At 48.4% G+C, this 25,491-nt stretch overlaps 1 protein-coding gene and 1 pseudogene across 3 annotated transcripts in view; one reads left to right on the forward strand and one right to left on the reverse strand.

The window, feature by feature from the left end:
* The window catches only part of GRIPAP1 (GRIP1 associated protein 1), a 29,976-nt gene extending 9,858 nt beyond the window's left edge, over window positions 1-20,118 (reverse strand). For 2 of the 3 annotated variants that reach the window (XM_074392167.1, XM_074392166.1), the window contains exons 1-17: window positions 20,042-20,104; window positions 17,274-17,340; window positions 17,074-17,183; window positions 16,013-16,039; window positions 15,107-15,214; window positions 10,287-10,437; window positions 7,744-7,928; window positions 7,503-7,550; window positions 6,463-6,494; window positions 6,326-6,373; window positions 6,101-6,200; window positions 4,611-4,688; window positions 4,296-4,388; window positions 2,329-2,463; window positions 1,168-1,263; window positions 609-821; window positions 368-481 (exon numbers count right to left, since the gene is read on the reverse strand). In XM_074392167.1, the coding sequence (XP_074248268.1) occupies window positions 368-481; window positions 609-821; window positions 1,168-1,263; window positions 2,329-2,463; window positions 4,296-4,388; window positions 4,611-4,688; window positions 6,101-6,200; window positions 6,326-6,373; window positions 6,463-6,494; window positions 7,503-7,550; window positions 7,744-7,928; window positions 10,287-10,437; window positions 15,107-15,214; window positions 16,013-16,039; window positions 17,074-17,183; window positions 17,274-17,340; window positions 20,042-20,083 (1,647 nt within the window). In that variant the 5' untranslated portion in view covers window positions 20,084-20,104. Of the gene's footprint in view, window positions 1-367; window positions 482-608; window positions 822-1,167; window positions 1,264-2,328; window positions 2,464-4,295; window positions 4,389-4,610; window positions 4,689-6,100; window positions 6,201-6,325; window positions 6,374-6,462; window positions 6,495-7,502; window positions 7,551-7,743; window positions 7,929-10,286; window positions 10,438-15,106; window positions 15,215-16,012; window positions 16,040-17,073; window positions 17,184-17,273; window positions 17,341-20,041 lie in introns of all 3 variants that reach the window. The other variant, XM_039475562.2, reaches the window with a different exon arrangement.
* On the forward strand, window positions 13,074-13,162 carry LOC120366699 (small nucleolar RNA SNORA40; annotated as a pseudogene).
* Window positions 20,119-25,491: the final 5,373 nt, after the last annotated feature.

The following is a 25,491-nucleotide window of genomic DNA, read 5'->3' on the forward strand; positions in this document are numbered from 1 at the left end:
CAAGTGATCTGCCCACCTCAGCCTCCCAAAGTGCTGGGATTATGGGCATGAGCCACCGCACCCAGCAGGTTCTTGTTTAAATAACATCAGTGTATTGCATTAATTTCCTGACAGAAGTACAGTTTCAGGAGAAAGAAGTGCCTTTCCAAATTTGCACAAAGGCAGGGCAGCCTTGAACATGTGACAGTCTGTCCTATCTAATGGCCATCCCCTAATCCAGTCCAGAGGGCTGCTATTGAGCCAGAGGACTATGAGGATATCCCTAAGATCAGAACATCTCAGAAAGTTCCAGGGCCTGACTACTCCTGCTTCTATGGTTTGACATGAGGGCTCCAGTCATGGTGAGGACCAGGCATCACCAACTCACCTCGGCTTCCTTCAAGCGCCGTTCAAACCAGCCCTTGGCTCCATCCATGGAGTGTACCTGAGCTTGAAGTTCTTCCACTGTCTGCTGGAGAGTCTCTAGCTCCCGTGTCCGGGCCTGGGATGGGGCAGACTGTCATGGGCCAGGCAGGCAGAGGAGTAGGCACCTCACACACGCCACACACTGGCCTATCAGCAAAGCTGTGGTTTCAGAGGAGGAAGGGCATTGTCATCTACCCACCCACCTTCTCCTCCCGGATCTGCCCACGGAGTTCCTCCTCCTGACGCTTCTTGTCTTCATGCAGCTCTCGAAGCTCACGTTCATAGCGGGCACGCACCCCCAGCACCTCCTTCTCATGCCGTAGACGGACTGCTCCCAGCTCTTCCTTGTGCTGGGATTTCTCTTGCAGCGTCTCCATTGCCAGCTCATCCAGCATGGCCTTCCGCTTCTCAGCACTCTGGGGGCCAGGAGGATGGCAGTCAACTTCCTTCCATAACACCAAAAAAAGGCCTCCCATCCTCTTCCCATGCCCAAGCAACTAGCCAAACTCCATTCCCTCCCGTCTCCATTGAACTGGCTAAAGCACTCATCACCCATCCTTATGGAACTGGTCACTTCTTTCTTTCCCCTCCCACTGTCATGGATTTGGCCAAGAAACTGGTCAACCACAAACCAGTCAATTTTCCTTTCCCTCTTAAACCCACATATTTTGGCTATACCACCTCCCTGCATCCTCCCATGGCTCATCGACTGAGCCAATTCCTACCCCTCATCCTCCCCGCTAAACTTTCATGTCAGCCTACCTTCCGAGCCTCCTGTAGTTCCTGGGTCAACTGCTCCTTCTCCTGCCCTATTTCTTGAAGTTGTTCCAGCAGCCGACTATTGGCCCGTAATGACTCCTAATGCAGACACAAAGGGGATGAGTTTGATAAAGAGCACCCGGCAGGTGCTAGTCACCCAGGACCATCTATTAGACCATCTCCCTTCTCCCTGGTAAAGTTGGTATTGTGATCTCAATTTCTGGATAGGAAATATAGCAGAGACTGCTACTTGCTCCCCAGTATTCATTCTCCCTTACTTCCTTATCAATACAATGTATAGTTGGGCATACAGTTGTCTAGCAGATATTTCCCCTCCTCCCTCACCGTTAGGTGTGGCCATGTGATTTATTCCTGTATACGCTGAGTGTAATTTAGGTTATGCTCTTAAAGGAAAGGGGCACGCTCTTCCCTGCCTCCTTTCCTCCTTCCTTCCCAATAGAATGCAAACATGATGGTTGGGGAGCTTCAGCAACCGTCTTGGATGCCAAGATTAAAGTCTTGTGTTGAAGGTAGAGGAACAGCAATGGAGAAAGGACCTGGGTCACTGATAATTGGAAAGCCATCACTCCATCCCTGAACAACCTACCTGGACTTTTAACAAGAGAGAACTAAATTTCTATCTTATTTAATCCATGATTCTTTGGTTTCTATTATGGAATCAGAATGGATATCCTTTGGGAGGCTGAGGCAGGTGGATCACCTGAGGTCAGGAGTTCAAGATCACCCTGACCAACATGGTGGAACTCCATCTCTACTAAAATACAAAATTAGCAGGGCATGGTGGCAGGTGCCTGTAATCTCAGCTACTTGGGAGGCTGAGCCAGGAAAGTCACTCGAACCTGGGAGGTGGAGATTGCAGTGAACTGAGATTGCGCCACTGCACTCCAGCCTGGGCGACAGAGCAAGACTATGTCTTAAAAAAAAAAAAAAAAAAAAAAGAATGGACATCCTAACTAACTGAAGAGGCTCAGTTTCAGAGAAGTGAATGACTTTTCCCAGGACACACAGGTACTAATAAGTTAAGGAGCCAGACTGGAGCCTAGGTCCTCCTAATCCTAGTCTTCCTATTCCACCTTATTGAGGACTTCACTGGGCCATTACTTAGGGAACTAGGAGGAGACAGGCCAGAGCCAAAGGTGTTACCTGGAGCTGGGAGTTGAGGTCATCTTTCTGTCCCATAAGGTCCTCATACTCAGCCTGCCGCTGCTGCAACTCAGCTGTGAGCCCAGTGGTCTGTTCCCGGAGCATATTCAGTTCTTGGGTCTTTGCTGTTTGGATCTGGAGAAAGCAGTGGTAATGAGAAGTAGAGTAAAAAGGACCCCAGGGGCCAGGCACAGGGTATGAGCCTCCCAGATCCAGGGAAACAGGGAGGAAGGTGGGAAGAGAACCAGGAAGAGAGAGGTAATTTCAAACAGAAAAGCAATGAAGAGAATGGGTAAATGTGGTATTCCATCCAATGGAATATCACACAACAATAAGAGAACAGAGCTGTGCTGCACATGGATAAACTTACATAATGCTGCCAGAAAGAAGTCAGAGACAAAGAGCAGCTGATTCCATTTATATGCAGTTAAAGAACAAGCAAAATGAATCTTTGTTGCTAGAGATCAGAATAATAGTTACTTCTGGGGAAGCACTGACTGTGAAGTGGTAAAGGGGACCTTCTGGGGTACTAAAAGTGCTTTATTCCTTGATCTGGGTGTTGGCTATGGCAGCAGTGGGGAGAGAAAGGGAGAAAGAGAGTAAAGAGCGACAGAGGGAAGGAGAGAGAGAGAGAAAGGAAAAGAGGATTCACTGAGTGTACACTTAGGATTAATGCACTTCATGCACTTTACTAGAGAGAAGCTAGAATGCAAGAAAGGCAGATAGGCTGGGCACCATGGCTCACGCCTGTAATCCTAGCACTTCGGGAGGCCAAGGTGGGAAGATAGCTTGAATCTAGAAGTTTGAGCCAGTCTGAGCCACATAGTGAGACCCTGCCTCTACAAAATAAATTTTTTTTTTTCTTTTCTTTGAGACAGAGTTTTGCTCTGTCGCCCAGGCTGGAATGCAGTGGCGCCATCTCGGCTCACTGCTGCCTCCGCCTCCCAGGTTCAAGTGATTCTCCTATCTCAGCCTCCCAAGTAGCTTAGATTACAGGCACCACCAGACTCGGCTAATTTTTGTATTTTTTTTTTTAGACAGACTCTCGCTCTGTCACCCAGGCTGGAGTGCAGTGGCTCAATCTCAGCTTACTGCAACCTCCACCTCCCAGGCTTAAGCAATTCTCCTGCCTCAGCCTCCCGAGTAGCTGGGATTACAGGCATGCACCACCATGCCCAGCTAATTTTCTTGTATTTTTAGTAGAGATGGGGTTTTACCATTTTGGCCAGGCTGGTCTCGAACTCCTGACCTTGTGATCTGCCTGCCTTGGCCCCCCAAAGTGCTGGGATTACATGCGTGAGCCACTGCGCCTGGCCTAACTTTTGTATTTTTAGTAGAGACAGGGTTTTGCCATGTTGGCCAGGCTGGTCTCGAACTCCTGACCTCAGGTGATCTGCCCACCTCTGCCTCCCAAAGTGCTTGGATTACAGACATGAGCCACCATGCTTGGCCAGTAAAATTTTTTTTTTTTTTTTTTTTTTTTTTAGACGGAGTTTCGCTCTTGTTACCCAGGCTGGAGTGCAATGGCGCGATCTCGGCTCACCGCAACCTCCGCCTCCTGGGTTCAAGCAATTCTCCTGCCTCAGCCTCCTGAGTAGCTGGGATTACAGGCACACACCACCATGCCCAGTTAATTTTTTGTATTCTTAGTAGAGACGGGGTTTCACCATGTTGACCAGGATGGTCTCAATCTCTTGACCTCGTGATCCACTCGCCTCGGCCTCCCAAAGTGCTGGGATTACAGGCTTGAGCCACCGCGCCCGGCAATAAAATTTTTTAAAGTTAAAACAAAAACGTAGGGATGGATGGCCAGAGAGAAAAGGGCTAGACGCCAACAAAAAGGAGCAACAGAAACAAAGACAGGAGAACAGCATGGAGCCAGACCACCCTACCCTGATGTGGACCAGAAGCAGATGGAGATGGGGGAACTAGAGAGGGATCCGCAAGGGCCCCCAGGCGTCCTTTACCTGCTCCAGGGCAGCCAGGCTAGTCCTCAAGGCATTGTTCTCGGCCAAAAGCCCTTCCACTTGTTCCTGTGCATCTGCACTCTGGATGGATACCTGGTCCCACGCCCACAGCAGGTGAGAGCGGGTCCAAAACAGGGGGACAGGACCTACCTGCGGCTACGAAAGGACACACACACACACACACACACACACACACACACACACACGAAGGTTTGGGGGAAGCAGGACCCCTGGGACCTTGCCTGCCTATGTAGTACCCACTCAGGCTGCCCCATCCTGAATCCCAGCTCCCTGAGCCCACCCAGTACAGCATACCTGATCTTGTAGGGCCCGCAAAGCTGCCGCATGTTCCAGGCGTTCCCCCTGCCGCTGATCTCTCAGCTCTGCCAAGCTCTGTGGAGACCAGGGTAGCCCATTTTACATGTCAGCCTCCCCTGGTGTAGAAATAACCATACAGACTCCCTCTTTGACCACCCAACAGCATGTTCCCAGCACCTGTGGGTCTCAGATTACCCAGCCAGCAGGGATCTCAAGTTCACCCAGACTCCAGGTCACTACCCTCAGGGCCTGGGACAGAGTCAATCCCTCTATCCCAGCCTCCAAGATCTCAGACACACCTAGGCTCCTGGCCCTAGCTCCTGCGCGGTTCAAACTCACTCAGCTCCCATCCATAAAAGATCTCATACTCACCCAGTTTCAAGCTTGGGAGCCCCAGGATTCTGACACAGTCAGCCCCATGGATCTCAGATGTAGTCAGCACACAAGGATGACAGCTTCATCCAGTCTCCCAATCCCAACCACCAGGGGTTTCAGACACACTCATCTCCCATATCCCTACCTCCCAAGTGAGATCCACCCAAACTCACAGTCCCAGATCCTAGAGGTCTCAAACTCACAACCTCCTAGTTTCCAGGTCCTGGTGAACTCTCAGACTGACCCTTTCACCTGTCACTCTGCTCCCTAGTCTCTTGGGATCTTCAGACCCAGTTCCTGAGGTGGGGGGGGGATCTCAGCTTTATCCAGACTCCTGTCTCAGATCCCATGTTCCTAATTTCTAGGGACTTGAGAACCACAAGCCACCATATCCTCCATTCCAAGGAACCTCAGACTCACCTTTTCTAGAAGGAAATCCAGAGGCTTTATTCATCCAGTCCCCAGTCCTCAGGAGCCTCAGACCCATCTAGACTTTTGCTCCAGCCCCTGGAGGTCTCAGACTGACCAACTTTTTGTTCACAGCCCCCAAGGATCTCAGGACCACCTAGCCCATTATGATCCCACTTCCTAGGTGGTCTTAGGCCCAAGTCAGTGCCCAGATCCTGAGAGTCTCAAATGCACTCAGCCTTCAGCCCCAACTGTCTCACCCTTGAAAGTCATATATCTACCCAGCCATGTCCTCACTCCTTGGGAGTCGCAAATTTACTGACATCCCAGACCCCTAAAGATCAAAGTCACCCAGCGCCTAGGGAGTTCTGACTTACTGCAATGCCTGGTCCTAGGCCCCAGTGACCACAAATTTATCCAGACTGTGGTTTCGAACCTCCAGGAGCTTCAGATTTATACAAACTTACAGCACACAGCCCCCTAAGTCCTTAGCCCCCTGAGATCTTACATTCATGAATACTCCTATAACAATTCCTAGGTCTCTCCAGTTCCCATTTTCATAGCTCCTGGGGCAGGGGGGCCTAGCACCGATTTCCAACACAGGAAATCTCAGACTCCCCAACCAGCCTCCATGGACCTCAGACCTCTCCAGGCTCCCAGTCTTAGCCCCTACCCCAGGGATCTCAGAACTCAGCCCCCATCACCTGATTGGCAGCTTCAAGTTCCTGCTGCAGCTTCTGAGTTCGAGCCAACTGAGCTTTGAGATCAGCTTCCTTCCGTTGTTGTAATTCCTCAATCTTGTTCCTAGGGATGATGGGGGAGGGGGTGTGTTGGGCATGGCTTGAGGCCCAGTCTCCTAGCTCTGCCCCTGTAGTCTTCACTGGGCCCTGTCCCCATTGTCCACCAATGCCCGCAAATCTAGCAGTTACCTGCTGTCATTAAATAACGTCTCCTTTTCTGTCTGCAGACGGCAAAAACTAGGCACAGAAAGACAGATATAGATGGGTCAGTTCCATAAGTCAATTCCCCCCTTGGCCCTCAATACCCCTGGGAAAAAGAAATTTACCTTTCTTGTTTTTTTTTCAGTTTCTCCGAGAGCTGGGGAGAGGAGTACAGACAAGAGATAACACTGAGAACAATATAAAGACAAAAATAAACTTAATCAATACAGACACTTCTTATTAAGTCCTTTTTGGAAGCCAGGATTTACTCATGTTATCTTTTTTTTTTTTTTTTTTTTTTTTGAGACGGAGTTTCGCTCTTGTTACCCAGGCTGGCGTGCAATGGCGCGATCTCGCCTCACCGCAACCTCCGCCTCCTAGATTCAAGCAGTTTTCCTGCCTCAGCCTCCTGAGTAGCTGGGATAACAGGCACACGCCACCATGCCCAGCTAATTTTTTGTATTTTTAGTAGAGACGGGGTTTCACCATGTTGACCAGGATGGTCTCGATCTCTCGACCTCGTGATCCACCCGCCTCGGCCTCCCAAAGTGCTGGGATTACAGGCTTGAGCCACCACGCCCGGCTTACTCATGTTATCTTGTGGAATCCTCGAAGTAGCCGTGAGAAGTGAGTAGTACCAGTTTTACAAATGAGGAAACTGAATCTCAGAAAGATTAAGTAATTTGGTTGCCTAGCTGGTCAGCAACAACAATATTATCTCCAGCCAGATCCTTCAGGCTCCAAAGTCTAGTATTTATGCTCCCAAAATAGTGGCCAATGGCCATGTTATAGAATGGCTAGGCTGGGAGGCCTGGAAAGTGGGATCATGACTGGCTGCCTCATCACTGGGTCTCCAGGTCCTAAGATAAGAGCCAGGAGTCTGTAAATGCTTCCATGAATGAACGAGTTAAGTGAATGGGCAAAGTTGAGAGGAGATGGATGGGATGAAACTGTCATGCACAAGATATAGTAGGACCACATTAGCCCATTCCATACTGAAAGTAACTTTGAGACACAGGTGTGAGTCTCTCCATTTCACAAATGATGAAACTGAGGTTTTGATGGGGTACAATGCCCCTTCTGCCCTCAAAAGTCAGATTGAGAGTGGAATGGGAAAGAGTCCAGCAGATTGGGAATAGAATGGGAAAGAGCCAAGCAGCCCCACCTTAGCAAGTTCTTCCTGCAGCCTGGATGTTTCGGCCTGCTTTGAGCTCTGCAGGGAAGGATGAGGAATGGGAGTGTTGTTGTCAGCAAGGACAGAGGAGAGGTCTTCCCCTGCCCTCCTGCTTCCCTTACCCCATCAGCCCACAAGATGGTGATGTCACAGACATCTCTGTGGGACCATAGGCAGAGGCAGAACATCTGCCTTGCCTCTGGCATCCCAGCTCCAACAGACCCAGATTCACCTCTAAGCCTTGCAGCTGCTCCCAGAGCAATCTCTTCTCCTCTTTCTCCATTTCCCATTTCAGCTCCACCTCTGCCAGTGGCATGGGGGCTGGGATGGTGGGGGCAGGGCCCCCTGGGGAGTCCCCCTGGCCCTCACTGACAGCTGAGGACTTCCCGGCTTCTTTCCCATAGCGTTCCTGCAGGGCTGGTAAGTAGAATAGGAATACATGATGGATGAGGTGGTCTCTGAAGTCCCTTGCCATGCCTCGAATAGAGGGAGAACTGGCATTCAACCCCTCAGGTGGCAGAGACCCTGTGCCAAGTGACCACATGCCTAAAAGACGAAGGTTCAGCCCTAGCCACAATTCTTACAATTTTTTTCTTTTTTTTTGACAGGGACTTGCTCTGTCACCCAGGCTGGAGTGCAGTAGAGTGATCATGGTTCACTGTAGCCTTGACCTCCTGGGCTCAAGTGATTCTCCCACATCACCCTCCCAAGTAGCTGGGACCACAGGTATGTGCCACCACACTGGGCTAATTGTTTTATTGTTTTGTAGAGACAAGGTCTCGCTACATTGCTGAGGCTGGTCTTGAACTCCTGAGCTCAAGCAATCCTCCCGCCTCAGCCTCCCCCAAAAAATCTTTTTCCCTAGACAGTCTTGCTCTGTTGTCCAGGCTGGTGTGCAGTGGTGCAATCATAGCTCACTGCAGCCTCCAACTCCTGGGCTCAAGCGATCCTTCCATCTCAGCCTCCCAAGTAGCTGGGACTACAAGTGCACACCACCATGCCCGGCTGATTTTTAAATTTTATTACTTGTTGGGCCGGGCGCGGTGGCTCAAGCCTGTAATCCCAGCACTTTGGGAGGCCGAGGCGGGTGGATCACGAGGTCAAGAGATCGAGACCATCCTGGTCAACATGGTGAAACCCTGTCTCTACTAAAAATACAAAAAACTAGCTGGGCGTGGTGGCGCGTGCCTGTAATCCCAGCTACTTAGGAGGCTGAGGCAGGAGAATTGCCTGAGCCCAGGAGGCGGAGGTTGCGGTGAGCCGAGATCGTGCCATTGCACTCCAGCCTGGGTAACAAGAGCGAAACTCCGTCTCAAAAAAAAAAAAAAAAAAAAAAAAAAAATTTATTACTTGTTTATTTATTTATGAGACAGAGTCTCCCTCGGTCACCTAGGCTGCAGTACAGTGGTGCAAACTCTGCTCACTGCAACCTCTGCTTCCTGGGTTCAAGCAAGTCTCCTGCCTCAGCTTCCCAAGTAGCTGGAATCATAGGCATGTGCCACCACACCTGGCTAATTATTCTATTTTTAATAGAAACAGGGTTTCACCATGTTGGCTGGGCTGGTCTTAAACTCCTGACCTCAGGTGATCTGCCTACCTCAGTCTCTCAAAGTGCTAGGATTACAGGTATGAGCCACCACGCCTGGCCTAATTTTTTAATTTTTATTATTTTTTTGAGATGGAGTTTTACTCTTGTTGCCCAGACTGGAGTGCAATGGCATGATCTTGGCTCACTGCAACCTCTGCCTCCCAGGTTTAAGCGATTCTCCTGCCTCAGCCTCTAGAGTAGTTGGGATTACAGGCATGCGCCACCATGCCCGAATACTTTTTTATTTTTAGTAGAGACAGGATTTCTCCATGTTGGTTAGGCTGGTCTCAAACGACCAACCTCTGGTGATCCGACCGCCTCAGCCTCCCAAAGTGCTGGGATTACAGGTGTGAGTCACTGGGCCCAGTCAATTTTTTTATTTTTAGTACAGATAAGGTCCTGCTATATTGCCCAGACTGGTCTTGAACTCCTAGCCTTGAGATCCTTCTGCCTTGGCCTCACAGAGTGCTGGGATTACAGGCATGAGCCACTGTGCTCAGCCTCTTACAAATCTTTCAAGCCCTACCAACCACTAAGATCCTGTTTACTATTAAATTAGCTCAAGCTGGATTCATAAACCCCATTCTCAATCCTTCAAGCGCCACCCATAATCTTTTAAGACCATGTCCACCATGTGCCACCCTCGACGTACAGCTGAATCCCTCCTAGAGCCTCCCAATTCCCACCCACATTCTATTAAGTCTCCCTCCTGGTCATGGAATCAGCTCCTACCACCACCGAAGTCCCAGCTGCTCTCGAAAGGTCCACACACCACATGCTCCCACACGCTATCAAGCTTTCTTTCAGCTTTCATCCCAAACCCCACTTATAACCTGGGCTCAGAATTTTCCCAACACTCTATTCACTTTCTCCACTTAGCAAATATCTCCTTCTTGACATTCAAGCTGCTAATCTGTAACATTTGCTAGGTAGCAGAAAGTTATCTAATGCAGAATGATACCACCTTTTATCTCTACTACAATCTTCCAGGTGACAAGACATCACTACATGCACTATGTAGATGACAAGACGTTGGCTCAGAGAGGCAAAATGGCTTGTCCGAAGCCACAAAGTGCATGGGCCAACCATAACTCTGAAGCTCTTATCCCTACCCTGAGAGGATGACAGCTTTCCTTGCCCTACTCAAGCCCCAGGGTCTCCGCATCCCCAGGAGGGCCTCTATGTACCTGCCACATTCTTCTGCAAGGCTGTGTTTTCAGCCTGTAACCTCAGCAGCTCCCCATCCACAATGGGCCCAGCTTGGGCAACCCCTGCTCCTGCAGCCCCCTCCTTCAGTTGCTGGTTCTCTCGCTCCAGCTGTTCCATCTGGCTGCAGAGCTGAACAGAGGAAGAAAAGGGCAAAAAAGCAGAGAATCAGAACGGTATTTGCTGAAACCTACATAGCATTTGTCCATGCACTTTACAATTCACTTAATTCCCATCATGACCCTATGATGTAGGTGCCCTCCCACTTTACAAATAAGGACATTGGGGCACAGAGATGTTAAACAATTTCAAATTCACACATCTTTTTTTGTTTTTGAGACAGAGTCTTGCTCTGTCACCCAGGCTGGAGTGCAGTGGTGCCATCCTGGCTCGCTGCAACCTTTGCCTCCCGGGTTCAAGCGATTCTCTTGCCTTAGCCTCCCTAGTAGCTGGGACTACAGACCCTTGCCACCACATCCGGCTAATTTTTGTATTTTTTTAGTAGATACGGGGTTTCACCATGTTAGACAGGACAGTTTCAATCTCCTAACCTCATAATCTGCCCGCCTCAGCCTCCCAAAGTCCTGGGATTACAGGCGTGAGCCACAGTGCTTGGTCCACACCCCTTTTAAGTGGCAGAGTTAGAGGATACCAAGAGCATACCAAGCATAAGGACACCAAGAACAATTTTCCCCTTCCTACTTCCAACCTCAGAGATGCAATCCAAGACCTCAGGCTCCTCTGGAAGTTATCAGTGCTACAGACAGCCTTACTGCCACCCCTCTTCTGTGGAGGGCTCTGTGTCCTGGATCCTAGGTCTAGAGACAGCTCCCTCTCATCCTAGGCACCACAAAGAGCTTGCAGGGCATTTCCAGGGCCAAAAACTGATGACAGCTCCTGCATTGCCAGCCGTTAGCCTTGGAGAGGCATACAATGCCAATAAAACTAAGCCAGCCCCTGCCCAACTCCTGCTAAAGTATACTTCTCAAAGTAGTCCTGAAAAAAATCCCTTGTCCTCCTTTCAGATGAGAATACCAAGGCCTACAGAGAATTTTTATTTTATTGTCTGCAATATTTTCTTTTTTTGAGATGGAGTCTTGCTCTGTCACCCAGGCTGGAGTACAGTGGTGTGATTTCAGCTCACTGCAACCTCCACCTCCTGGGTTCAAGCGATTCTCCTGCCTCAGCCTCCTGAGTAGCTGGGACTAGAGGCATGCGCCACCCTGCCTGGCTAATTTTTGTATTCTTAGTAGAGACGAGGTTTCACCATGTTGGCCAAGCTGGTCTTGAACTCCTGACCTCAGGTGATCCACCTGCCTTGGCCTCCCAAAGTGCTGGGATTACAGGTGTGAGCCACCACGCCCGGCCTGCCTGCAATATTTTCTACCCAGAACACCCATTCTTTTATCCACGTATTCACATAACTGGGTTCTTTGCATTCTTCAGTGCTCTGCTCAGATGTTGCCTTTAAAGTAGTATCCCTCAACACAGAAAATTCCAGTACTCTCTGTCACAGCACTCTGTTCATTTCTTTCTTACCTAGTACTAATCACAATTTTCTTTTGTAACGTAGGGTTATAAGCACAGATTCTGAAACCAAACTGCTTGAATGTGAATCTCTACTCTGTCATTTACCAGCTGTGTGACAAATTACTTAATCTCCATGGAACTCAGTTTTCCTCGTCTGTCAAATAGGGACACTAATAATATCTCATAGGCTTGTTTCAAAGATTAAATGAGTGAATCATGTAGAGTACTTCAAACAGGACTCGGCACACAGAACACCATATAAATGTCAGCTATCACTACTAGTATTATTTGTTTACTGTTATCTTTCTCCCCATCCCACCTCCAGAATGTAAGCTATCCAAGAGTGGAGATCATTCTGTGCTGCTTACAACTGGATTTCTAGAACATAGAGCATGTGGTGGGTACTCAGTAACTATTTGTTGAAGGAACAATTGAGCTGAAATGTCGTGGTGAATAAGGGGTGGTGGCAGGTTTAACATAGGTCTCTCTGCGAGCACTTCCAGTTCCTGGGAGGAGTGGGAGGAGGAAGGGGAGTATGTAGGAAGTCCCTACAACTGCTCCAGTGCCAGCCCAGGACAGGTGCAGGGAAACAAGCTGTATTTATGGAAGAATATCTGCCCCTGCCTCATTCTGCAAGAATCATGATACCATGGAGGCTGGAGGCAGGAAGCAGTGAGGAGTCAGTTGGTGAGACCAGCAGTTATGTGAATACTAGGGGCTCTGAACTAGGGGCAAGACAGGGGGCACTGGAATATATTATGTAAAGGAGTGATGTCATAACATCTGCTGGTCAGAATAGCCTCTGTGGTGTGAACTAAGTAGAAGAAACTAGAAGTGAAGAGACCAGGGAGGCAGCTGTAGAAACAGCAGATAAGAGGTGGTAGAGGCTAAAGCAGAGGAGGGCCACAAGGTGGATATAAAACTTTTAAAAAGTATGCCAGGCGCGGTGGCTCATGCCTGTAATCTCAACACTTTGGGAGGCTGAGGCGGGCAGATCACCTGAGGTCAGGAGTTTGAGACCAGCCTGGCCAACATAATGAAACTCTGTCTCTACTAAAAATTATAAAAATTAGCTGGGCATGGTGGTATGCGCCTGTAATCCCAGGTACTCGGGAGGCTGAGGCAGGAGAATCACTTGAACCTGGGAGGCAGAGGTTGCAGTGAGCTGAGATCAGGCCATTGTACTCCAGCCTGGGTAACACAATGAGACTCTGTCTCATTTAAAAAAAAAAAAAAAAAGCATGGATAGGTGCAAAAAATAAATCCTCTTTTGCAACCCAGAATTCATTGTTCAGCATGAATTTTGATATCTATAAGAAGGGATATTGTTAAAAAAAAAAAAAAAAAAAAAAAAAAAAAAAACATGGACTGTGCCACACACCAAGTGATCCATCCAAAAACAAGGACTGCAGCCTAAATTTCAAATACCAGAGACTGAAATTTTCAGCCTTGCTAAGGGAACACCTTGATGTTTGAACCTCTGTGTTTTGTACAGGGGATTCTCTGAACTAGTTTGTTGTGGTTATAAAACAATTAGCAAAATAGCCTACATTTGTATTTGCTTTCTATTCCATACTTCTGTACCACATTGTTTTCTCTCAAAATCCATTCCTTTAAAAAATAAATGTTGCAGAAAAAAAAAAAACTTTTAAAAAGTCAAATATTTTAGAGGGAAGATGAATTAATAGAAGGATAATATTATAGCTAATGCTTCCCTAGCTGATACTATGTGCAAGGCTCTGTTCTAAGTGATTTACATACATTTATTCATTTAGTCCTCACAAAATCCCTGTGAGGAGGCAGGTACTGTTATTATCATGACTTCTATTTGATATTTGGGAACCAAGAACCAGGCAAGTTAAGTGTCTTGCTCAAGATTACAGTTAGTAAAACATAGAGCCAAGATTTTAATCTAGGCCTTCTGGTTCCAGAGTCCTGCTGGTAACCACTACTTGCTCAAGTGCCTCTCCTGGTATTGTACCTGCTTAAAGGTTATTTTCAGATTTTGTTTTTTTTTTTTGAGACAGAGTCTTACTCTGTCGCCAGGCCGGAGTGTAGTGGCATGATCTCGGCTCACTGCAACCTCTGCCTCCTGGGTTCAAGCGATTCTCCTGCCTCAGCTTCCTGAGTAGTCGGGACTACAGGCGTGCACCACCATGCCCAGCTGATTTTTGTATTTTTAATAGAGATAGGGTTTCACCATGTTGGCCAGGACGGTCTTGATATCTTGACCTTGTGATCTGCCCGCCTCAGCCTCCCAGACTGCTGGGATTAATACAGGCATGAGCCACTACGCCCAGCCTCGGTTTTGTATTTTTAAGGTCATAGGCACTATATTCTCAGATGGAGCCTTAGAAATACCATTTTTGCTGCCATGAGACTTTTTTCCTTAAAATATACTAAAAACATAGACTTTTTTTTGAGATGAAGTCTCACTCTGTTCCCCAAGCAGGAGTGCAGTGGTGCTATCTCAGTTCACTGCAACCTACACCTCCCAGGTTCATGCGATTCTCCTGCTTTAGCCTTCCGAGTAGCTGGGATTACAGGCACATGCCACCATGCCTGGAGAATTTTAATTTTTTTATTTTTTAGTAGAGACGGAGTTTCACTATGTTAGCCAGGCTGGTCTTGAACTCCTGACCTTGTGATTTGCCCGCCTCAGCCTCCCAAAGTACTGGGATTACAGACATGAGCCACCACGCCTGGCCAACATAAACAAGTATTAACTGTTTACAGAAGATAGATGAGGGAACAAAAGACAATGCTTCCAACTGCCCAGTAGATTTAGAAACAGCCAGGACACTAAAATCAGTGGAGAGACATAATTAGTAGATCCAGGATGAATTATCTGGAAGAGGTAGAACCTCAGGCTTATGTCAGATGAAGAAAAGGGAAGAAGCTCGAACACTTTTCCATTCTATATTAAGCATAAGAACTTTACCTAACCCTTCCCCCTCCCCCCGCCCCACCAAATAGCTTGGAGCTCCATAGCATCAACCCCACGTTATACACATGGAGACTTGAAGCTCAAATAAAAGGAGTGACTTAGCCAGGAACCAGCTGACCTCAGGGCTCAAAGCCTTCTAATCCCAGCACAGTGAGTGGCTCCATCTTTCAAATTACTGCCCCCCAGCAGCAATCCAGGACCTGCTTCAGCACCACGGACAGTGCTCCAGGGCCAGACCCTGTCCAATCACTCTGCTGATGTTAGGTTTCAGCCCAGATGGACCCTACCCCTCATTTCCCCGTTGACTATCCCAGACACCAGCACCTTGCTGAACTCGGCCATTAGCGTGCTGTTCTGCAAACGGAAGTCCTCCTCCTGGCTGTGCAGCTTTGCCTGCAGCATCTCATTTTCACTCAGCAGTACCTCAACTTCCTGCAGTGGCAGACAAGGGCCAGGACTCCAGCAAGGGCAGGAAGGATGGGGAGGTAGGGCAAAGAAACAGAGAGAGGGAGAAAATGACATGGGTAGGGGAGGATATAGGGTACAGAGAATGAGGTGAGATAGGAGAGAGAGACACAGGGAGGGACAAAATGAGAGACAGGATGGAGAGAAAAAGACATGGGAAGGTAGAGAAAAGGGAGTACAGGGAGGAAGAGAGCAGAGGAAAAGACGAGAAGATAATGATAGGGGAGCGAGGAGGTAGAGATGGGGAAACGGGGGGAGTGATAGAAAAGGGGAGAGGGATTGGGAGGAAGAGAGTGAAAAAGATGGAGAGAGGAACAAACAGAAATCAATAGGGAAAAAACAGAACAGGGAGAAGAGAAGGAGGGGTCAAGGAAATAAATGAGTTAGGAAGAGAGAGGAATGGTGGGGGAGAAACAAAGAGTCAGAGAGAGAAAGCAGAAAAAAGAGAAATCACAGAGACAGATGGGGGAGAGAGAAAGAAGATTGGGAAGAGAAACGAGTGAGAGAGACAGGAACAAGAAGACAGAGACAGAGACAGAAAGAGACGCAGAGAAAAGGATAGCGAGAGAAAGAGAAGGAAAGAGACAGAGTTAGAGACAAATATAGGGAAACACGGACAGATACAGCAACACATGGCAGTGAGGTAGCAGCAGACATAAGGGCACACAGAGGAAGAAAGGCCAGTACAAGAAAAGCTCAGCATATACAGATAGCCCACCAAGACAGAGTCTCCCAGTCACACTCACCCACCAGGGATCCCCTTACCTGAGCTTTCTTGCTCTTGCTCAGTGCCTAAAGTGGGGGTGGGTGGGAAGAGAGCTAAAGTGAACAGAGACGGACTGCCTTACTAGGGTATGGAGACAATCGTGCCAAGCGTTTTGGGAGGACAATAGAGGTTGCAGGATGGGAGCATCTTCAATCACAGAACATGTGTGACAATTTGGAGCCCAAAGGAATGATAGAATGAGTGTGTGAGTGAGTGAATGAATGCAAGTCCTGCCCTGGGGCCCCAGTACACAGAAATCATCCTTTCTTGGAAGCTCTTGAGGCTGGTAGGGGGATGGGGGAGATGGTATTTAACCATTTGCGGGCTGGATCTCCAGGCTCAGAAACTGTGGCTTCATTGCTACATCTGTCCATACTTGTTTCTGTGGGTCTCTCCCACACAGTGTGGAAACTGTCACTCCCCTGCTAGGCAGCCAAGAGCATTGCCAGCTTAGGGGAATCAGCATCCTACCAAAGAGAAGCACAGCTTCCTGACTGCCAGATTTTCTGCATTCTGTATTCGTTCATTTAACAAATATTTATTGAGCACATATTATGTGTTAACATTGTGCTAGGTATGGGGACAGAGCAGCGACAAAGGAGAACCTTGAATGTCTTGAGGGGCCACAATAGGTTATATTCTATCTCATCTCTCATCTTTAGAGTATCTGAGAGGTGAGTTTGCTGTCACTTTCTCAACTGGACCAGGACAGGGATGGGAAATAGGAGCACAAGCTAGGAGTGTGAGTGGAGGACAGGAGGCAGATTCGAGGCAGATTTACTGATAGATTTGAATATTTAATTAAAAGTCAGTGAATGAGAATGAGTAACTGAAATTAGAAATGAATTAAAAGTAAATTAAAATTAATCAATAAATTAAGCAGGATTAGACGAAATTAGCAAACTAAAGAGAATTCCATGAGATTTCTTTAAATGACTACATGAAAACAGCATGCAAAATTAGGTCTGGTTCACTGCAGCTGCTCACTGAAGGGATGAATGAGTCAGATAGGTAGAGCAAGGGTGGACGGGTAGGTGGATGGGTGGGTGGAGGGAGGTACCTTCTGAGCTTTGCTGAACTCCTTATCCAAGTAGGCGACCTTCTGTCGAAGACTGGCAAGTTCTGGTGTCGGGAAAGCAGGGTATCTCAGCCTCAGCCAGTGGCAAGCAACTGAAAGGGCTTCCTGCCAGGTCTCTGAGGAAAAACCTCAGACTCCATGCCCCAAAGCCACCCCCATCTAATAAGGCCCTCTTGGCTCACCAACACCATTCTTGCGTAGTTCATCTGAAAGCTGGTAGTTGTTTGTCCGGAGTTCTAGGAGCTGAGCCTTTGCGGGAAGCAGGAAGGGAAAAGACTTGGTCAGGAAAGCACCCCTACCCCTACCATGAGGGAACCAAGCTCCTAAGTTCCCCAGACCTTACGCCTTCCATATGTCTCTTTAGGTATTCCTTAAGACCTGTATGTGCTGTACCCAAAGTGAGCTTCCAGGCCCTCAGACCCTGGCTCACCTTTTCCACCTCCACTTATAACCCCAGCCAGGCTCCCATCTCCATCTCACACTACAATCCACACTGCACTCGATCCTAGAGCACTGCCCCAGTTAGGTTCTTGCTTATGTGAGTTCCCTGGCTCTCCATGCCCACAGGATAAAGTTCCTCCTCCTCATCCTGGCTGACCTCTCCACACACTGAACACACACTATCAGGGGGGTTGTCCATCTTTCTGGCCAGACTTGGAAGCCCCTGAAGGCAGCGGGTAGAAGCCTGTCTTCTTCCCTCTTTCCCAAGGGAAGAGGGTCTAGTATTCTGTCCAACTTTCATTGACTCAGGGGACTTTCCAGGGTCCCCCCACCCCGACTTCCAAGTCTCTCAAAATACATCCAGGCCCCCTTCAAGAATTAAGGGAGAGCTGGGTGCGGTGGCTCACGCCTGTAATCCCAGCACTTTGAGAGGCCAAGGTGGGCGGATCACGAGATCAGGAGTTCAAGACCAGACTAGCCAATATGGTGAAACCCTGTCTCTACTAAAAATATAAAAAATTAGCCAGGTGTGGTAGCACACACCTGTAGTTCCAGCTACTTGGGAAGCTGAGGCAGGAGAATCGCCTGAACCCAGGAGGCAGAGGTTGCAGTGAGCTGAGATTGCACCACTACACTCCAGCCTGGGTAACAGAGACTCCGTCTCAAAAAAAAAAAAAAAAAAAGAATTAAGGGAAAGTGCTGGGCACAGTGGCTCACACCTGTAATCTCAGCACTTTTGGAGGCCGAAGTGGGCAGACCACTTGAAGTCAGGAGTCCAAGACCATCCTGGCCAACATGGTGAAACCCTGTCTCTACTAAAAAATACAAATAAATTAGCCGGGCATGGTGATACGCGCCTGTAATCCCAGCTACTTGGGAGGCTGAGATAGTAGAATTGCTTGAATCTGGGAAGTGGAAGTTGCAGTGAGCTGAGATCATGCCACTGCACTCCAGCCTGGGTGACAAAGCGAGACTCTGTCTCAAAAAAAAAAAAAATAATAATAATAATAATTAAGGGAAAGTGAAGTATGGGCCATTCCAAACAGCATCCTCTTCCCTATCACCCCTGTAGGGCCCTGAGGCTGGTTCTACCCAGCAAGGCTGGTTCCTTCCCGATAAGGAACTCACCATTCCTTCCCCTACCAGGATTTTTCCCTCCCTGCCACGGCACCAGCCTCCACTCCCTATCCTCTGGTAGTCTGCTCAAGGTCAGAGGCGTTGGTCTTCATAGAATCTTTTCTGCTCCTGTCCTCCTGAGGACCCAGTGATCTGTCTCTCCAAGTCCTGGTCCAATTGGAATATCCTTTGTATCCCTTGAGACTCCTTTCCCAACAAAGCCTAGTAGTTCTCCCTAATACATGGCCCAGTGCGATCAATGTTCCTCATTCAAGGGTACCCCCACTCCCCTCAAGAGCTCCCCAGTCATGATCCAACAGGAATGGCCCTACACCCTTCAGAGTACACCTCTACAAGGTCTTGGGTGGGCCAGCTGGATGACTCTAAGAATGACTTAGAATCCCCTTCAGATGACAGTGGTCTTCCCTATTCATGGGCCAATCAACTCACCCTTCCATTCTCAGTGTCCCTCACACAGGAGAGCAGGTTTCCCTCATTCAAGGACCAATGGGATTACCTGTCCTCCCTCAGAGTTCCTCCCCTCCCCACGCAGGACCCTGTTCAGAGTCCCCCAGTAGGGAACCCTCTTGACAAGGGCCCATTTATAGTGCAATGCTATGGCCTTTCATTGCATCTCAGAGTCACCTCAAAAGAATCAAGTGGAGGTACCTCCCGAAAGCCCAGTGATCTCCCCTCCTTGTAGTACAAGGTATCACTCTTTTACCTCCTCTAGTCCTTCCTCCAATTAATGGGATTAATGGTATTACCCATTCATGGACTTCTTCACCCCAGGCCTAATGGGATCACCCTTAATCATCCAATGGTGCCGCCCCTCTTAAGATGCACTACCAACCACCAATGGCATAGGATCTCCACCTCCCAGGAACAATGACAACAACTGGGGTCTTTCCTCAACCCCCGGGTACAGTGGTATCACCCAAAAACTTACCACCTCCCACCCACTAATGGTTCTGCCCTCTCAAGGGCTCCCCCCACCATGACGCAAACGACCCAATACCCGCTTCCTTCCTCTCCAGACAAAATGGTTTCGCCTTCTCAGGATCTCCTTCCCTCAAAGCCCATTATCATCACACGCCGACGGTGTCCCCTGCACGAGCCCAAAGTCTCGTCCCCTACATGTCTGAGTAAGGTACCGCCTACTCAAGGGCGCTCTCCCCCGCCCACAATGCTAACAGAGTCCAACCTTCAAAGCCCCAGAATATCTCGGAATCCAATAGTCTCACCACTCCGAGCCTCAGTTTACCTTCTCCAGACCCACCCCCTAAACTCAGAGTCCATCCCAACCAACCCCTTCTCAGAGCTGGTGGCACGACCTCTCTCTACCCCGCCCTCGGTCGCCTAGCCGGGTGGTCTTTCCCACCGCGAGCAGCACCTGCATCCGCTGAAACTCCTCCTCAGACAGAGCTTGCGCCATGTTCCTCCCCCCACCCCCCCGCCAGCTTTCTGCGCAGACGCAGCTCGTGCCTCCTGTCAGAATTAAGGTCGGACCAAACCACTGGCCAGGAATGGAGGGGGTAGAACGTAAATCCAAAGGACAGCATTTTGGAGACGCAGAGAAAAGAACGAAACCGACGGGTCAGGTGAATTGTAATATAACGTTATACCAGAATGTAGGTCATCTGATTTGCTTTTGGACTCTTCTAGGCCACCCATTGTGGTACGACATTATGACATCCCCGTCTCATGAGTGGACTCGTCGCTAGGGAAGTCTTTGCCGACAGAAAATAACCCTTCCGCGTTACTCCTTTAATGAGAATGGGTAACTTAATAACCATAGAAATGAAAGCGGAAGCTTCGCTCTGGTCTTGTTCCCGCCCTCCTCAGGGCGACCCCAAAGGGGAATCCCACCTCTTGTAAAGCCTTTGGCTTTTTTAAGATTCGACAGTGATTTTCTTATCATGATGCTGTACGTCACATTAGGTAAAGGACTTAGCCACCAATAAATTAAAAATAGCGGAGTGGAAAGAATGACAGTGAATCAAATGAAAAAGCTTCATTAAAACAAAACAAAAACAAACCAGGGTGGTGAAACATCAGGATCATTCAATTAAGTATTAGAACCCACTGTAATCCTCACCGATCTGAGAATAAGAAATGGTATCTCAGTGTAGCTAGCCAAGGCCGGGCGCGGTGGCTCACGCCTGTAATCCTAGCCCTTTGGAGTCCGAGGCTAGGCGGATCACTTGAGGTCTAGGAGTTCGATATCAGCCTGGCCAACAAGGCGAAACCCTATTTCCACTAAAAATACAAAAATTAGCCGGGCGTGGTGGCGGGCGCCTGTAATCCCAGCTACTCCGAAGGCTGAGACAGGAAAATTGCTTCAACCTGCCAGGCGGAGGTTGCAGTGAGGTGAGATCGCGCCACTACACTCCAGCCAGGGGGTAGAGCGAGAGTCTGTCTACACACACACGCACACAAAGCAGCAGCCAGGACTCCTTTCTTGATTTAATTAACTTTATTAAAAGATAACACTATCAATCTGTCTATATGTATAAATGCACGAATTTTAAGGGTACAATTTAGTGAGCTTTGACTAACGTATACAACCTCGTAACCACCATCACAAGCAAGATAGGGAGCATTGGTTCCTTTGTACCCTATCCCAAACCCCACCCCCTACCACAGGTAACCAGTGATTGGCTTCCTGTTACCTGGATTATATTTGTCTTGCAGTTTCATGCAAATAGAATGAGAGAGGATGTATTCTTTTCTGTCTGGCTTTTTTTCACTCAGCATAATGCTTTTGATATTCATCCAAGTTGTTTTGTGTATAGTTTTTTTTTTTAATTTTTATCGATGAGTAAAATTCCATAGTATGAGCCGAGCAGGCTCAGTGGCTCACGCCTATAATCCCAGCACTTTAGGAGGCCGAGACAGGTTGGTCACCTGAGGTCAGGAGTTCAAGACCAGCCTGGCCAGCGTAGTGAAACCACATCTCTACTAAAAATACAAAAATTAGCCAGGAGTGGTGGTACACGCCTGTAATCCCAGCTACTCGGGAGTCTGAGGCAGGAGAATCGCTTGAATTCTGACAGTGGAGGTTGCCGTGAGCCGAGATTCCCCACTGCACTCCAGCCTGAGTGACAGAGGGAAAACTCTGTTTCAAAAACCAAAACAAAACAAATTCAGCGTATGAATAGACCACAATTTGTTTATCCATTCTCTTTTCTTTTCTTTTCTTTTTTTGAAATGGAGTTTCAGTCTTGTTGCCCAGGCTGGAGTGCAATAGTGCAATCTCGGCTCACCGCAACCTCCGCCTCCCACGTTCAAGTGATTCTCCTGCCTCTGCCTCCCGAGTAGCTGGGATTACAGGTATGCACCACCATGCCTGACTATTGTTGTATTTTTAGTAGAGACAGGGTTTCTCCATGTTGGTCAGGCTGGTCTCAAACTCCTGATCTCAGGTGATTTGCCCTCCTCAGCTTCCCAAAGTGCTGGGATTACAGGCGTGAGCCACCGCACGGGGCCCAAGAACCATTTTAATATATGTTCTTAATTTATTTTTTAATTTAACTTAATTTATTTTTTATTTTTATTTTTATTTATTTATTTATTTATTTTGAGACGGAGTTTCGCTCTTGTTACCCAGGCTGGAGTGCAATGGCGCGATCTTGGCTCACCGCAACCTCCGCCTCCCGGGCTCAGGCAATTCTCCTGCCTCAGCCTCCTGAGTAGCTGGGATTACAGGCACGCGCCACCATGCCCAGCTAATTTTTTGTATTTTTAGTAGAGACGGGGTTTCACCACGTTGACCAGGATGGTCTCGATCTCTCGACCTCGTGATCCACCCGCCTCGGCCTCCCAAAGTGCTGGGATTACAGGCGTGAGCCACCGCGCCCGGCCCCTTAATTTATTTTTTAGATAGAGTCTCCCTCTGTCACCCAGGCTTGAGTGCAGTGACATGATCTCAGTTTACTGCAAACTCCGCCTCCCAGATTCAAAAGATAGTCCTGCCTCAGCCACCCACGTAGCTGGGATTACAGGTGCCAGCCACCAAGCCCAGCTAATTTTTGTATTTTTAGTAGAGACGGGGTTTCACCATGTTGGACAGGTTGGTCTCACACTCCTGACTTCAAGTGATCCTCCCACCTCCAACTCTCAAAGGACTGGGATTACAGGCATGAGCCACTGCACCTGGCCTCTTTGTATATTAGGAATATTAACAACTTTTTTGAGGGGGAGGGATGGAGTTTCATTCTTGTTGCCTAGGCTGGAGTGCAATGGCGCGATCTTGGCTCACTGCAACCTCTGCCTCCCGGATTCAGCTACTCAGTTCTGAGTAGCTGGGATTACAGGCACGCACCACCATGCCCAGCTAACTTTTGTATTTTTAGTAGAAACGGGGTTTCACCATGTTGGCCAGCTTGATCTCGAACTCCTGACCTCAGGCCTCAGGTGATCCATCTGCCCGGGCATCCTAAAGTGCTGGGATTAAAGACATGAGCCATCTCACCCGGACTTTTTTTTTTTTTTGAGGCAGGGTCTCACTCTGTCATCCAGGCTGGAGTGCAGTGATGTGATCTTGGCTCACGTCAGCCTCAACCTTCTGGGCTCAAGCAATCCTCCCACCTCAGCCTCCTGAGTAGCTGGGACTACAGGCACAGGCTACCATCCTGGAAAAAAAAAATTTTTTTTTTAATGTTTTGTAGAGATGAGGTCTCACTATGTTGCCCAGGCTGGTCTCAAACTCCTGGGCTCAAGTGATGCATCCACATCTGCCTTCCAAAGTGCTAGGATTTCAGGGGTGAGCCACCACACCTGGCCTACATTTGTTTTGTGTGTGTGTGTGTGTTTGTGTGTGTATGTGTGTCTGTTTGAGATGGAGTCTCACAACGTTGCCCAATCGGAAGTGCAGCGGTATGATCTCAGCTCACCGCCACCGCCACCTCCACCTCCAGAGTTCAAGCAAGTCTCCTACCTCAGCCTCCCGAGTTGCTGGGATTACAGGCACCTGCCACCACACCTGGCTAATTTTTGTATTTTTGGTAGAGATAGGTTTTGCCATGTTGGCCAGGCTGGTCTCAAACTCTTGGGCGCAAGTGATCTGACTGCCTTGTCCTCCTTAAGTGCTAGGATTATAGGCGTAAGCCACCGTGCCTGGCCGTTGCCTACATTTGTAATATATAAATTATGTTGTTGGCTGGACGCGGTGGCTAACACCTATAATCCCAGCACATTGGGCCGCCGAGGTAGGCTGATCATGAGGTCAGGAGTTCAAGACCAGCCTGGCCAACAGCATGAAACCCTGTCTCTACTAAAAATACAAAAATTAGCCTGGCGTGGTGGCACACGCCTGTAGTTCCAGCTACTCGGGAGGCTGAGACAGGACAATTGCTTGAACCCAGGAGGCAGAGGTTGCAGTGGGCCGAGATTGTGTCACTGCACTCCTCGGCAACAGAGTGAGACTTCTCAAAAAAAAAAAATAAATAATAAAATAAATTATGTTGTCACAGTCTCCATTCCATACTTGATCCCCTGACCTCCTGGTTGTATTTTTAAATGTTTCATACATTAGCAAACTTTTTTTTTTTTTTTTGAGACAGAGTCTCACTCTGTCACCCAGGCTGGAGTGCAATGGCACGATCTCGGCTCACTGCAACCTCTGCCTCCCAGGTTCAAGCGATTCTCCTGCCTCAGCCTCCTGAGTAGCTGGGATTACAGGCATGTGCCACCACACCCAGCTAATTTTTGTATTTTTAGTAGAGACAGGGTTTCAACATTTTGGCCAGGCTGGTCTCGAACTCCTGACCTTGTGATCCACCCGCCTCGGCCTCCCAAAGTGCTGGGATTACAGGCATGAGCCACTGTGCCCGGCCTAACATTTTTTTTTTCTTTTGAGATGGAGTCTCACTCTGTCACCAGGCTGGAGTACAGTGGAGCAATCTCAGCTCACTGCAACCTCTGCCCCTGGGTTCAAGCAATTCTCCTGCCTCAGCCTCCTGAGTAACTGGGACTACAGGTGTGTGCCACCACACCCATCTAATTTTTGTATTTTTAGTAGAGACGGGATTTCACCGTGTTGGCCCGGATGGTCTCGATCTCCTGACCTCAAGTGATCCACCTCCCAAAGTGCTGGGATTACAGGCATTGATAAAGATCGATGGGTTTTGACAGATGCATTTAAAAGTGTTCCTCACATATATTCACATCTCAGTATGTTGCCCCAGCTAGACTGCAGTGGCTATTTATAGATGTGATCATTGCACACTGCAGCCTTGAACTCCTGGGCTCAAGTGATCCTCCCACCTCAACCTCCCAAGTAACTGGAAGTACACGTGTGAGCCACTGTGCATCTTTATATCCTCTCACTTGTTATTGTTGATATATACAAAAGCCATTGATTTCTCTGTTAATTTTATATCCTTCCATTTTACTGAATTTTTTTTTTTTTTTTTTTTTTTTAGACGGAGTTTCGCCCTTGTTACCCAGGCTGGAGTGCAATGGCGCGATCTCGGCTCACCGCAACCTCCGCCTCCTGGGTTCAGGCAATTCTCCTGCCTCAGCCTCCTGAGTAGCTGGGATTACAGGCACGCGCCACCATGCCCAGCTAATGTTTTGTATTTTTAGTAGAGACGGGGTTTCACCATGTTGACCAGGACGGTCTCGATCTCTTGACCTCGTGATCCACCCGCCTCGGCCTCCCAAAGTGCTGGGATTACAGGCTTGAGCCACCGCGCCCGGCCCTTTACTGAATATTTTTTATTGTTAGAGTGTTTTATCATTGATTCTTTAGGGTTTACCAGGTACAAAATCATACCATCTGAAAATAGTGATATCTTTATTTATTCTTTTCTAATCAATCACACCCACACTGGCTCTAAT

Source organism: Saimiri boliviensis, chromosome X (genome assembly GCF_048565385.1).
Source record: "Saimiri boliviensis isolate mSaiBol1 chromosome X, mSaiBol1.pri, whole genome shotgun sequence".
Classification (NCBI taxonomy): Eukaryota; Metazoa; Chordata; class Mammalia; order Primates; family Cebidae; genus Saimiri; species Saimiri boliviensis.